Raw genomic sequence first — 15488 nt, forward strand, 5'->3', positions numbered from 1 at the left:
AATCTCTTGAACCTAGGAAGCAGAAGTTGCAGTGAGATTACGCCACTGCACTCCAGCCTGGGAGAAAGAGTGAGACTCTGTCTCAAATAAATAAATAAATAAATAAATAATAAAAGAGTGTTCTAGTTAAGAAACTCTGACTGGACACGTGGCTCATGGCTATAATCCCAGCACTTTGGGAGGTTGAGGTGTGTGGATCACCTCAGGAGTTCGAGACCAGCCTGGCCAACATGGTGAAACCCCATCTCTACTAATAATACAAAAAAATTAGCCAGGCGTGGTGGTGCACATTTATAGTCCTAGCTACTAGGGAGGCTGAAGCATGAGAATTGCTTGAATCGGGAGGTGGAGGTTGCAGTGAACCAAGATTGTGCCGTTGCACTCCAGCCTGGGCGACAAGTGAAACACCATCTCTGAAAGAAAAAAAAAGAAACTTTCTGAAAAGAAATTATTATTATTATTATTTAGAGACAAGATCTCACTGTGTCACCCAGACTGGAGTATAGTGGCATGATCATAGCTTACTGTAACCTCCAACACCTAGGAAATAGATAATATCTTTAAAATATAAAAAGTAAATATTATCTAGGCATGGTAGTGCATGCCTATAATCCCAGCTACTTAGGAGGCTGAGGGGGGAAAATCACTTGAACCCAGGAGTTTGAGGCTGCAGTGAGCTGTGATCTCCAGCCTGGGTGACAGGGTGAGACTCTGTCTCTTAAAAAAAAATTTAAAAAGCAAATAGTGTATTGAGGGCAAATACCTTTCCTAAAGCAGAATGTTACTAGAATTTCTATACCACTTTGCTTCTCCATATACTATCCCTATCACCTATGCAGCTAAGTTGATGTCCACTGTCTTAAAGTTTAGGTCTTCAGAAAACTACTTCATCTCTTAGGACTTTTAGAGGCTCTTTACTGTTGTGCACAACTCAAGGAGAGACCAACAGTTTGAGTTGAAGTAAATATCAGTTGAGTATGGGAAGTACTGTGCTGAACTCTATAGAGGATACAAAGGTGAATAGGAGTCCCTGCTTTTGTCCCGGCGTAGTGGCTCACAGCTGTAATCTCAGCACTTTGAGAGGCCGAGGCAAGATGATTGCTTGAGTCCAGGAGTTGGAGACCAGTGTTGGCAACATAGCGAGACTCTGTCTCTACAAAAAGAAAAACAATTAGCTGGATGTAGTAGTACATGCCTGTAGTCCCAGCTACTCAGGAGGCTGAGGGTGGGAGGATGGCTTGAGCCTGGGGGATAGAGGCTACAGTGAACTGCGATTGTGCACTGCGCTCAGCCTGGGCGACCGAGTGAGATCCTGTCTCAAAAAAAAAAAGAGTTCCTGCTTTCCACAGGTTTGCAGTCTAGGGATTCCTTTTAAGAGATGATGTTATAAAACCCTCAATTTATTAATTTGTTTAAAGTTTTTTTTATAATTTTAAATGCCATCTGAATTTTTAAATTTTAATATATTAATTTGTAACAACTAAAGGCTACTAGGATCATTTTTTTCTTTCTTTTTTTTTCTTAAGACAGGGTCTTACTTTGTCGCCCAGGCTGGAGTACAGTGGCTCACTCAACCTCTGCCTCCCAGGTTCTAGTGATTCTCATGCCTCAGCCTCCCAAGTATCTGGGATTACAGGTGTGCACCACCATGCCCAGCTAATTTTTGTATTATATTTTTGTAGAGATGGGGTTTTACCATGTTGGCCTGGCTGGTCTTGAACTCACCTCAAGTGGTCTGCCTGTCTTGGCCTCCCAAAGTGCTGGGATTATAGGCGTGAGCCACTGTGCCCAGCCAATTTTGGAAGGAAATTACATTTCTCTCTTGGGTTATATGCCCATCTTTCCCTCTCCATGTCATTGCTTGTATTTCAGTGTACCATAGAGAGCATTTTCCCTGGATTTGCAAGCCAACATATGTTAATGAGGTCACTGAACACAGTTGCATTGGTTCCCATCATGTATTCCTGGTCCCCTCTCCAGCAGAACTTTATGGTATGTATTGAAAGCACTGTGGTGGTTATTTAAACTGTATGATTATCTTATGTTGATATGCCAGAGCTCCTCTTAGGTTAAAGATTGTCCAAGTACGTAACAAAGCTTGGGCATGCAGGGCAGAACAAGATTGTAGTTATTTATTCTAAACTGTATATATTGCAAGTTGTTCTAACCTGTCAGATTTTATGCTCTCTGATGTGTATTTTGGAATTGATGCTGGTTACTTTTTTTTTTTTTTTTTTTTTTTTTGTGAGATGGAGTCTTACTTTATCGCCCAGGCTGGCGTGCAATGGTGCTATCTCAGCTCACTGTAGCCTCCACCTCCTGGGTTCAAGTGATTCTCCTGCCTCAGCCTTTTGACTAGCTGAGATTACAGATGCCTCCCAAAATGATGGGATTACAGGCATGAGCCACCTCGCCCAGCAGATGCTGGTTCTTTTTTAAATGAATAAGATTGGGCAAGACTTCATTTTCTCTTACTATCTTGGCCCAGTATTATGTACAGTTAAATGCAGCCTAAATCAGAGTCTTGAGACTTGAGTAGGTTGTCTGCTCTGTCGATGGAGTAATCCTTTCTGAATTCTCTAAATGCAGGATGCTACAAAAACTACTGAGACAACAGTTGTGTACATAGTCTTTTCATTTGGACCTTTGTGCTGACTCCTACTAGGATTATTTGTGGTTTTGATAATCAGTCCTCTCTGAATACTGCCATTGCTTGTCATCTACCTGGTGACAGATAGCAGTACTACTGGTTGGAATGAGGTCAAGGTTTATAGAAGGGAATCATCTCTTAGGATAAAACTTCAGAATAATTTTACTTGCTACTTGGGGGTTTTAGAATGACTGTATTCTCTGCTGAGCACCCCACTCCTCCAAAATTATTTACTATTGTTTATTGCCAGAAAATATCCATAGCCTGGGCTGCAGTTGACCTTAAATTCTCATTGAGTGTGATTGGCATGAGTTGTAATCATAATTTTTTTTTTATTATGGGAGAATCTTAGTCTGTTTTATAGGATACCCATCGGTCTTACAGTTGCCCTGTTTATTTTGTAGTTAAATTGCAGATTATAATCTTAGAAGCTTTCCTTTTTTTTTTTTTTTTTTTTGAGACAGAGTCTTGCTCTGTCACCAGGCACCATGCTGGAGTGCAGTGGCAGGATCTCAGCTCACTGCAACCTCCGCCTCCCGGGTTCAAGCAGTTCTCCTGCCTCAGCCTCCTGAGAATCTGGGACTACAGGCGTGTGCTACCATGATCAGCTAATTTTTGTACTTTTTTTAGTAGAGACGGGATTTCACCATATTGGCCAGGATGGTCTCGATCTCTTGACCTCGTGATCCGCCCGCCTCGGCCTCCCAAAGTGCTGGGATTACAGGCGTGAGCCACCGTGTCCGGCAGAAGCTTTCATTTTTATTTATCCATTTATCTCTCTACTAATGAAAACAATTAGAAACTTTTTACACTGTTGTTTGGGTGATGTTTGTACCTATTTCATAAAGATGTTTACTGGATAAAATGAGATAATAGATGAAAGCACTGCAAAAAATATACTGTCAAATTCTCAGTGTTGGTGAAAATATCATTGTTACTATCAAGCTAAACATTTGGTAGTTAATATTATCAACTAAACAGACCTTTTTTTCTAAGCGTGACATTACTCCTACCATTTGAGATTTTTGTTTGTTCGTTTGTTGTTTTGGAGATGGAGTCTTGCTCTGATGCCAAGCTGGAGTGCAGTGGTGTGATCTCGGCTCACTGCAATCTCTGCCTCCTGGGTTCAAGCAAATCCCCCGCCTCAGCCTCCTGAGTAGCTGGGACTATAGGTGCATGCCACCACACCTGGGTAATTTTTTGTATTTTAGTGGAGACGAGGTTTCACCATGTTCGCCAGGATGGTCTCCATCTCCTGACCTTGTGATCCACCTGTCTTGGCCTCCCAAAGTGCTTGGATTACAGGTGTGAGCCACTGCTCCTAGCCCCATTTGAGTATTTTTTGGCAAAAACAAAATGACCAGTTCAATGCAGAAAACTTTTGAACAAAGGCATTTTTTAGGAGACTCAAGCAGCAAACAAAGCTCAGCAAAGATTCTACTAAATAGGAAAGAGGAGCTGCATCATGGCTTCATGGAATGAATTACATCTGATTTGATTTCAGGTAGAAGATGAGACGGTTTTGTGCAATATTCCCTACATGGGAGATGAAGTGAAAGAAGAAGATGAGACTTTTATTGAGGAGCTGATCAATAACTACGATGGGAAAGTCCATGGTGAAGAAGGTAGTGGTGCTGAACTCTAGGAGAAAATTTTGTTAGAATCAGGCCTCTTCTTTGGCACCTTATCATCTTGCCATTTTGCTTTTATCTTCTGTCCCATGGGCTACACACTAAAGAATATTTCAATGTCATCACATGGCTGGGAGTTAATTTTTTTATTTTTATTTTTTTAGAGACAGGGTCTCACTCAGTCACCCAAGCTGGAATGCAGTGGCACAATCATAGCTCATTGTAGACTTGACCTCCTAGGCTTAAGTGATTTTCCTGCTTCAGCCTCCTGGGTGGCTGGGACTACAGGCATACTCCACTACACCTGGCTAAATTTTAAAATTTTTTGTAGAAATGGAGTCTTACCACGTTGCCCAGCCTGGTCTTAAACTCCTGGCCTCAAGCAGTCTTCCCACGTTGGCCTCCCAAAGCTGTGGGATTACAGGCGTGAGCCACCAGCCTGGCCCAAAATATCCTAGTTATTTCCTTTTTTGCTTTTTGTTTTTTATTACCCTAGTTATTGCTGATTCAAGCAGCAGAAACAGAAATAAAAATCATTTAAAGTACCCTAGTTAAATTTTAAATGGAGTTGGGACATGAAAGGATTATATAGTAATCAGTGGCTGGAGAGAAAATTTATTATATAAATAAGTTTAATCTTAGAACTTAGGAGTTTTCCATAAGTACATCCAAGACCATTTTGTTCTTTATTTCTCTTTCTCTGAGAATGGTAATGAACCTCTCTGTCATACTTCTTTCATCCAGGTATCCCCTAGATCTCCCAGAAGTTGGTTTTAATAATCTGAATTTCCTAAAAGCAAATTGTTTGGATCTAGTTGTAATTCTAGAAAAGTCTGTCCATGTCTAAGAAATGGAAGGAGGACTGACTCCCCATCAATTTGTAAACCAACAGCATCACCTGCTGTTTTGACAATTGTGGGGGCTGTTGTGATGCTGTCGAATTACATTATTTGTCCTCAGCGCCTCCTAGTGTTCAAAAACCTATATTGTAGTAGATCTCCATAAAGTACAATTTTAGGAAAAAGTGCTGTCTTTTGATTTAGAGACGTCATTACTGACCCATCAGCTGCAAAGCCAAGAGAATTTTCATTTTGTTTTTTTTTCTTTGCCCTCCTGGAGATTGTTTGACACTTTTGTGAGATTTTGAACCATAAATTCAGAGTTGACTTGTAACTGAGAAAGTGAAGTTCTTCAGTAAGAATAAAGCCTATAACTGTATTCCTACTCTAACCAGCTGAACCATGGCATGTGTAGGAGCCAATCAAATGACTGTAATTTCCAGAAATCCCATATAAAAATGTACACCTGTTACTTATCTGGGCCTCTGGAGTGCATACAAGAAAACCTGCCTAGGAGGACTCATGGAATGCAAAGTGATCACTGCTCATCCTTCTAATCTTCTTGTTTCAGAGATGATCCCTGGATCTGTCCTGATTAGTGATGCTGTTTTTCTGGAGTTGGTAGATGCCCTGAACCAGTACTCAGATGAGGAGGAGGAAGGGCACAATGATACCTCAGATGGAAAGCAGGATGACAGCAAAGAAGATCTGCCAGTAACAAGAAAGAGAAAGCGACATGCTATGGAAGGTACGTAGCATGGGCTCCCTTATTCTGTTTTTAAAGTGATGGTGATAGGGAAGAAGGAAGAATGGAAAGGTTTGTTGCCTATTAAAGGCTGTTGGTGCTTCTTGTTGGTTTACTTAAAGGGAGAAAACGATCATTAACTGATAGCTTCAGATAGCTGTGACTTAGGTGAAGAATAAAGCAGAAGAACCGATACAATAATCATTGTTATTCATTTCTAATTATATGTGTTATATGAAATTGGGATCATGCCTATATATATATATGTATATATTAAATTTTGTATCCCTTTTTATTTACTCTTATGAACACTTTTCCATGTCACTGATGTTTAATTAATTTAAAATTTAATAGTTTGATTATACTCTGTTATTTAATTATACTATATGTCCAGGGACATAGTGTATTTTCTCTTATTATATCATAATTATAGTATCAGTCAGTTCTTCAGCATCCACTTTATGATAAGATTCTTCTATATTCAGATCTCTCCATGAACACTCTTCATTTCCAAATTCTTTTTATTTTTTAAATTTATTATTTATTATTTTTTTGAGACAGAGTCTTGCTCTGTCACCCAGGGTGGAGTGCAGTGGCAAAATCTCGGCTCACTGCAACCTCTGCTTCCCCGGTTCAAATGATTCTTGTGCGTCAGCCTTCCAAGTAACTGGGACTACAGGCATGCACCAACATGCCCAGCTAAGTTTTGTATTTTTAGTAGAGTTGGGGTTTCACCATGCTGGCCAGGCTGGTCTCAAACTCCTGGCCTCAAGTGATTCGCTCCCCTCGGCCTCCCAAAGTATTGCCTGGGATTACAGGTGTGAGCCACCTCATATCCAGATTCTAATTGGGACTGTGGATTTTGTTAATATGTAGACTCTAACTTCCTTATTTACTTGTAGCCTATATCATTTACTTATAGCCTTTATCAGTTAAGCCCAGATAGCACTGATGTTTATGTATCTCCAAACAATCGGTGGTTAGGTTAACAAAGCAGCTTTAATCAAAATGCTATGACAAAGGGAAAAAAGATCACACAGCTTTGTTTGCATGTTCTGATAATCACACTCAGGCACTTTTTATCATTTTCAATTCAGGCAACAAAAAGAGTTCCAAGAAACAGTTCCCCAATGACATGATCTTCAGTGCAATTGCCTCAATGTTCCCTGAGAATGGTGTCCCAGATGACATGAAGGAGAGGTAGGGAAAGATGTCCCACTTAGGCCATATACTGAGTGCTCAGATAAAACCTTTATTCCCTGCTAATTTTTGGTTAGTAAAAAACTTTGTTTATGGTAAGTGCATTATGATTTACCCACACTTTGATTATTTCTTGCTTACTCAATTACATCTAAATGCCCCTTGCTGTATTAAGGGTCATTGTATACTGGCTTTTGAGTGAGTCTGACCAGAGAACTTTTACTCTGCCACTTTTCTGGAGAGTTACACCAGCACCATCTTATCAAATCTTTCCCTCCCCTTACTTTCCAACATTTGCCAAACCCAGCATAATTACAATGGTTTACCCACTTTTGTTATCTACCATTCTTTTATCAACCAGACCTATAAAAAACACCCATCCTCCCTTGGCAGACCATAGGTAGGCTACTGTCAGTACCCAGTCTGTATTTCCTCGGTGGAGGCAGTCCCTCGGAGGAACTCTCATCTCTCTTTTCTTAAATAGGTATCGAGAGCTAACAGAGATGTCAGACCCCAATGCACTTCCCCCTCAGTGCACACCCAACATCGATGGCCCCAATGCCAAGTCTGTGCAGCGGGAGCAATCTCTGCACTCCTTCCACACACTTTTTTGCCGGCGCTGCTTTAAATACGACTGCTTCCTTCACCGTGAGTGGGGCTACTCTGTTTGAAATGCTCTCCTCTCTTCCATCCCCAGCCACCGTTTCCTTCTCTTTGTTCTGGTTTCTTATATAGAGTTCCTGGCTTCTGAGCTAATGTTTTATAAAGGGCCAGTTCTACTTTCCCTTGTTCAATGATAGTGCAACAACATGCTTTGCATGGTAGGGACAGACTAACCAGCAACATATCTGTTCCTCAGTACCTCCTAGCTTTGAAAGCATTGTGTTGATGTCAGAAATGACTAAATTTTATGCACCCTGATGGTATCTGTTTATATCAAATTCTAACTCTTAAAATAGCTCCCTAATTCAATTTTGTTCCTCCCCATCTTGTCAAGTGGATAGACCACTGGAAACAAGACAGTTTTTGTTTTCCAGCTTTTCATGCCACCCCTAATGTATATAAACGCAAGAATAAAGAAATCAAGATTGAACCAGAACCATGTGGCACAGACTGCTTCCTTTTGCTGGTATGTTCTTAAGCTGTTCTGGCATTGTTAACTTTGTTGAACATTGAGCAGGAAATGGTCCTCAACTTTCTGCCTCTGGCAACACAAGCCAAGTGAGCCAGTACATAGTACTCTGGGGGTCATATAGCACAAATAAAACATGGCTTTTGCTCTTAAGGAGCTCCCCAGTTACTGTGGGACTGCTCTTAAGGAACTCTCCAGACATGATAGGACTCTAAAGTTAGTCTGATGGAGTGCAGGTTCAAAGATCATTAAAGGCTTGCCTGCGCTAAGTACTCTCTGCTTAGATTTCAGAGCCTAACTGTATTGTTAGAATTGGAGCAATGTATGTGCTGGAGGGGTGGGTACGCACTCGAGTTTCTTTGCTGTCTTCTTAAAATGCATACAACTATGAGAGGACTAGCATATGATGATGCTAATATCTTGTGTGATCAACCAGATGGACCCTTCCCTGATGGGCAGACCTTATAAAGCAGAATAAATGGTCTGGCATAGCTGCAGGGAGGCAGTATACTGAGAGCTAGAAAGAAATAGATCAGCTGGACTTGCCAAAGACACAGGTTGGCTCTCTACTTAACAGGATGAGCCTAGGTGATAAATAAAATACCTTGATAAAATTTCTGCCACCTATTAAAATTATACAGCCAGCCAAGTGCTTTTGGAACCATCTTCAGTGGGATAATAGATGGAAAGATGGTAGAGAATGCTGTTGGGATGCCTGTGGAAAATGGGCTGTATTGTAAAAGCAAAAGAATTTTTATCAGGTTTATTTTTTCTTTAATGTGTATTAACTTCTTCCTAGGTGCCAAGTACCATGGTAGGCCCTTAACATACCTTGTCTTATTTTCATCCTATAACAGTGTCATGAGGTAGAGGAAACGATGGATTACAGAAGTTAATATATTTTGCCTAAAGTTTGTTGATAAGTCAGTGGTGTGGCAGTGATGAAATTCAAGCCCTGGTCTAACTCCACAGGTCATACTTTTAAAATTACGCCATGTTGGCTGGGCGCAGTGGGGCTCATGCCTGTAATCCCAGCACTTTGGGATGCCAAGGCGGGTGGATCACAAGGTCAGTAGTTCAAGACCAGCCTGGCCAAGATGGTGAAACCCCATCTCTACTAAAAATACAAAAATTAGCCGGGCATGGTGGTGCGTGCCTGTAATCCCAGCTACTCAGGAGGCTGAGGCAGAGAATTGCTTGAACCTGAGAGGTGGAGGTTGCAGTGAGTTTAGCTCATGCCACTGCACTCCAGCCTGGGTGACAGAGTGAGACTCCATCTCAAAAAAAAAAAAAAACAAATACTCCATTATTTTTGGCCAGGTGTGGTGGCTCACGCCTGTAATCCCAGTGCTTTGGGAGGCCAAGGCAGGTGGACCACCTGAAGTCAGGAGTTTGAGACCAGCCTGGTCAACATGGTGAAACCCTGTCTCCACTAAAAATACAAAATTATCTGGGTATGGTGGTGCACGCCTGTAGTCCCAGCTACTCAGGAGGCTAAGATAGGAGAATTGCTTGAACCCAGGAGGTGGAGGCTGCAGTGAGCTGAGATCACCCCACTGCACTCCAGTCTGAGTGACACGGCAAAATTCCATCTCAAAAGATAATAAGAATAAAATGAAATTACTCCATGCTTTAAAAAATATACTAGGCGCAGTGGCGCATGCCTGTAGTCCCAGCTACTTGGGAGGCTGAGGTGGGAGGATCGCTCGAGTCCAGCAGTTCTGGGCTGTAGTGTGCTATGCCAATTGGGTGTCCACACTAAGTTTGGCATATGGTGACCTTCCAGGAGTGGGGGACCACTAGGTTGCTTAAGGAAGGGTGAACTGGCCCAAGTCGGAAACAGAGCAGGTCAAAACTCCTGTGCTGATCAGTAGTAGGATGGCGCCTGTGAATAGCCGCTGCACTCCAGCCTGGGCAACATAGCAAGACCTTGTCTCTTAAAAAAAAAAAAAAAGTATATATATACACACATACATACATACATACATACATACACATACATACATACATACATACACCATGCTTTGAAAACATGCCAGCATTTATATAAGTCAAAAGGGCGTTGCCCTTCTCATACGAGTCACTCTGATACCCTGTACATGTATTACAAAGATACTGCCAATGCCTGAAATGTATGTATGTTTAGCTTACAGAGATAATATATGCACAGTTTTTCTTTCATTGCTTTTTAGGTTTGAGTACATATTTAAATATAATGTTGGACTATTTTTCCCCAACTGTTTATTAAGAACATTATTAGGTCTGGGTGCAGTGGCTCATGCATGTAATCCCAGTACTTTGGGAGGCCGAGGTGGGCAGATCACCCGAGGTCGGGAGTTTGAGACCAACCTGACCAACATGGAAAAACCCCTTCTCTACTAAAAATACAAACCTAGCCAGGCATGGTGGCGCATGTCTGTAATCCCAGCTAATGGGGAAGCTGAGGCAGGAGAATCACTTGAACCCAGGAGGCGGAGGTTACAGTGAGCCAAGATTGCACCACTGCACTTTAGCCTAGGTGACAAGAGCGAAACTCTGTCTCAAAGGAAGGAAAAAAAAAAAAAGAACATTTTCAATCATACAGAGAAGTTGAAAGATATCTTCTTCCTGGATTTGATAACATTTTTTTCTATATCTGCTTTCTCCATATATTATGTATGTATATCTTTTGCTGAACCATTTGATAATAAGTTGCAGACACTGTGATGCTCATTTGGTAAATGTTTCAGCATAACAACATTCTCTTACATAAGCACATTATTACACATTGGACAATTAACAAGAATTATAGCCGGGCGCGGTGGCTCAAGCCTGTAATCCCAGCACTTTGGGAGGCCGAGGCGGGTGGATCACGAGGTCAAGAGATCGAGACCATCCTGGTCAACAGAGTGAAACCCCGTCTCTACTAAAAATACAAAAAAAAAATTAGCTGGGCATGGTGGCGCGTGCCTGTAATCCCAGCTACTCAGGAGGCTGAGGCAGGAGAATTGCCTGAACCCAGGAGGCAGAGGTTGCAGTGAGCCGAGATCGCGCCATTGCACTCCAGCCTGGGTAACAAGAGCAAAACTCTGTCTCAAAAAAAAAAAAAAAAGAATTATATAGTATACTATCCATTCTATTAATATATTTAATTTTTTTCAGCTGTACCAAGAATCGCTATTTTTGTCTTTTGTTTTGTTTCCAAACCAGGATCATTCACTCAGGTATCATATTTGGTTATTATGTCTCTTTTGCTCTTGTCGAAACTCCATTCCAAAAAAAATGGAATGCAATGGTGGAGTGCAATGGTGCGATCCCGACTCACTGAAGCCTCTGCCTCCCAGGTTCAAACGATTCTCTTGCCTCAGCATCCAGAGTAGCTGGGATTACAGGCATGCACCAAGACACCTGGCTAATTTTTGTATTTTTAATGGAGATGGGGTTTCACCATGTTGGTCAGGCTGGTCTCGAATTCCTGACCTCAGGTGATCCGCCTGCCTCAGCCTCCCAAAGTGCTGGGATTACAGGCATGACCCACTGTGCCCGGCCTTATTATGTCTTTTTACTCGTCTTTAATCTGAAATAATTCTATCACTTTTTAAATCTTTTTAAAAGTTCTAGGCTGTTTGTCTCATAGGATGACCCACATCCTGGATTCATCTGTTGTTTTTTTTCATGGTGTCATTTCCTTGGTCTTCTGTCCCCTCTTTCCTATAACCTAGAAATTAGGTTTGGAGACTTGATTTTATTTATATTAAAATGTTTAGGGCCGGGCACAGTGGCTCATGCCTGTAATCCGAGCACTTTAGGAGGCCAAGGTGGGTGGATCACTGAGGTCAGGAGTTCGAGAGCAGCCTGACCAATATGGTGAAACCCCATCTCTACTAAAAATACAAAAGTAGCCAGGCATGGTGGCACATGCCTGTAATCCCAGCTACTCAGGAGGCTAAGGCAAGAGAATTGCTTGAACCCGGGAGGTGGAGATTGCTGTGAGCTGAGATCATGCCATTGCGCTCCAGCCTGGGCAACGAGCGAAACTCCATCTCAAAAAAAAAAAAAAAATTTTTTTTTTTTGGTCATTATATTAAAATGGTGGCTCATGCCTGTAATCCCAGTCCTTTGGGGGACTGAGGTGGGTGGATAATTTGAGCCCAGGAGTTTGAGACCAGGCTGGGCAACATGGCAAAACCTCATCTATACAAAAATAAAAAAATTATCTGGGCATGGTGGCATGCACCTATAATCCCAGCTACTTGGGAAGCTGAGGTGGGAGGATCACTTGAGCCCAGGAAGACAAGGCTACAGTGAGCTGAGATTGCGCTACTGCACTTAACTGGGCAACAGAGCAAGACCCTATCTCAAAAAAAAAAACTATAATTTTTAAACATATATATATATATATTTTTTTTTTAACATATATATATACGTTTAAAAAATATAGGTGATGCTGTATACTTCACATTCAGGATAATATCAAGTTCAGTTAACTCAAAACTCTTGGAATTTCCTTTAGGCCCCACTATATATTATTCTAAATATCCTTAGTAGGATATTTAGAGGTTAACCTTTATTTTATTTTTTTACTTTTATTACTCAAAACAGCTTCATTTTTAAATTGAGCTTTCTGACTCTGCTTGTGCCTTCAACACTTTCACAATTTTCTGCTCCTGGAAAAGGAAAGCATGCTTGGTCCTGCACTAATACATTCAGCACACATGGACCCACCTGCTGATACGCTTTTTTGCTTTGGGCAACCTCATAGAGACTTTAGGTCTCACAGCACAAACCCCCACCCCCCACCCCCCGACGTCTGCCTGGGCACCTGCCACATGCAGATTTCAGTGCTTTCCCAACCTTCTGGTATAAAGGTAATCAATTCTATTACAGGGGCTCAGGACAGCCTAGTTTTTTTAGAGGCTATATTGTAGGAAAGCCTGTGTGTATGTCAAATGCTGAACCATTCTGAATGCCTCTAGATGATGTCCCTGGAAGATAAATCTTTATTTTGTAGAAGTAGATTTAGTTTTCAGAAACAGCTAGAAGTCTTTGAAAACCAAGTCTGATGAGAAAATATTGACGATCAAGCTGAGCGATAATTATTTCATTTTAAAAAGGGGGGGGGATAGCTATAAAATAATGAAACAATATTTTTAGTTTCACACACAGATTTGAGAGGAAGTGTCAAAATTAAGTAGTAATATTGTACAGATTAAGCATTACACATTTTATTAAAGAAACAGAGAACGTGTGGTAGAATGGAAAGAATAGTGGCCTAGGGAGACAAGGAGCCCTGATTCCTATACCCCTCTGGAACTATTAGCTATATAATCTCAAGCTAGTATCTTCCACTCTCTGAATCTCATTTCTTCATCTATAGGATAACGTATTCTCAAATTCCAAACAACTAACATGCAAGTTAATTTTAGATACAACTCACTGGAAAATTGAAGACACAAATGCCCAGATTATATCTTTTCTAAGATTACAGGACATTAGCTGGGTATGGTGGCATGTGCTTGTGGTCCTAGCTACTTGGGAGGCTGAGGCAGGAGAATCACTTGAGCCCAGGAAGTTGAGGCTGCAGTGAGCCATGATCAGGCCACTGTACTCCAGCCTGGGCAACAGAGAGAGACCCTATCTCAAAAAAAGAAAGATTATAGGACAACACTTTTGTGAAAAAGTATGTTACTGAGTTTTGTTAAGCAGCTCTCTCATTGTTATATGATCATACTTATTATATGGTACAGAAAAAAAGAAAAGACAGTATTATTGTATTTAAGCACAGATGTTGCTAAGATGAAGGTCTGTGATGATGAGATCAGTATGGTGACTCAGGGCCTGTTCCTATTTTCCATCTGTAATGTGTCCACTGCAGGAAGGAGCAAAAGAATATGCCATGCTCCACAACCCACGCTCCAAGTGCTCTGGTCGTCGCCGGAGAAGGCACCACATGGTCAGTGCTTCCTGCTCCAACACCTCAGCCTCTGCTGCAGCTGAGACTAAAGAAGGAGACAGTGACAGGGACACAGGCAATGACTGGGCCTCCAGTTCTTCAGGTACGATGAACAGAAAATGAAGACTTTTTCTTTGCATGCAAGGACTCTGGAAAACCCAGGATCACTGCCTGACGCTTAACATTACTACCTCTTAAAAATGTAAATTCTTTCTAGTTTTGTAAACAATAAAGATGTTTACAAAACATCTTTTCTTTTTTTTTTTTTTTTTTGAGACAGAGTCTCACTCTGTCACCCAGGCTGGAGTGCAGTGGCGCTGACTTGGCTCACTGCAACCTCTGCCTCCTGGGTTCAAGTGATTTTCCTGCCTCAGCCTCCCAGGTAGCTGGGATTACAGGCACCCACCACCACACCTGGCTAATTTTTGTATTTTTAGTAGAGACGGAGTTTCACCATGTTGGCCAGGCTGGTCTTAAACTCTTGACCTCAGGTGATCCGCCTGCCTTGGCTTCCTAAAGTGCTGGGATTACAGGCATGAGCCACCCCACCTGGCTAGTTTTTGCATTTTTAGTAGAGACGGGGTTTTGCCATGTTGCCCAGGCTGGTCTTGAACTCCTGAGCTCAAACAACCACCCACCTTGGCCTCCCAAAATGCAGGGATTACAGGCGTGAGCCACTGTGCCTGGCCTAAAGATGGGGAATATTTTCATTCCTAACTATTCTACCTTTTAAAGTAGAATTAAGTACTTCCAAGTTTGTGACAAACTATTAATGACAACTGCTTTCTACCTTCTTCTGATTGTTATTTCTTCCCCTCTCAGAGGCTAACTCTCGATGTCAGACCCCCACAAAACAGAAGGCTAGTCCAGCCCCACCTCAGCTCTGTGTAGTGGAAGCGCCCTCAGAGCCTGTGGAATGGACTGGGGCTGAAGAATCTCTTTTTCGAGTCTTCCATGGCACCTACTTCAACAACTTCTGTTCAATAGCCAGGCTCCTGGGGACTAAGACGTGCAAGCAGGTACTGTCTGAAAGCAGCAGAACAAACGGGTCCTTTCATGCGTTGCTCTTTCCAGCCCTTTGCTGTCTTATCAGGCTGTGTGTCTGGAGAGAACTTGTCTTAAGTTCAGTCCTGGATGAACCTGTGTTTCTGGGCCGTGAAGTAAGTTTCCCAAACATGGCCCTTCTGCAAGTACCAGGCCTAATGGTACTTAGGGACTCTCCTCCTTGCTGAATGCTCATTTCTGCCTAGCCTCTAACGCTTCTGGGTCCTACAACTCTTTTGCTTCTTCTTTTGGCTCTGACCTCCTTTCTAAATGTCTCCCCCTTTTTTAGAAGGGACTCCCAGGTCTTACTGTGGC

The 15488-nt window shown here is 41.9% G+C and overlaps 1 protein-coding gene across 7 annotated transcripts in view; it reads left to right on the forward strand.

Moving 5' to 3' along the window:
* The window catches only part of EZH1 (enhancer of zeste 1 polycomb repressive complex 2 subunit), a 40657-nt gene that overhangs the window by 12818 nt on the left and 12351 nt on the right, over positions 1-15488 (forward strand). For 5 of the 7 annotated variants that reach the window (XR_004269511.1, XM_032279587.1, XM_032279586.1 and 2 more), the window contains 8 exons: positions 1873-1992; positions 4155-4275; positions 5692-5868; positions 6963-7065; positions 7550-7713; positions 8103-8194; positions 14052-14232; positions 14952-15148. Coding sequence is in view for 6 of the 7 variants with exons in the window: in XM_032279587.1 (XP_032135478.1) it covers positions 1873-1992; positions 4155-4275; positions 5692-5868; positions 6963-7065; positions 7550-7713; positions 8103-8194; positions 14052-14232; positions 14952-15148 (1155 nt within the window). In the remaining variant the exon portion in view is untranslated. The remainder of the gene's footprint in view (positions 1-1872; positions 1993-4154; positions 4276-5691; positions 5869-6962; positions 7066-7549; positions 7714-8102; positions 8195-14051; positions 14233-14951; positions 15149-15488) is intronic. The other 2 variants (XM_032279588.1, XM_032279584.1) reach the window with 1 other exon arrangement.

Source organism: Sapajus apella, unplaced genomic scaffold (assembly GCF_009761245.1).
Source record: "Sapajus apella isolate SASKATOON/1434 unplaced genomic scaffold, GSC_monkey_1.0 scaffold12, whole genome shotgun sequence".
NCBI lineage: Eukaryota > Metazoa > Chordata > Mammalia > Primates > Cebidae > Sapajus > Sapajus apella.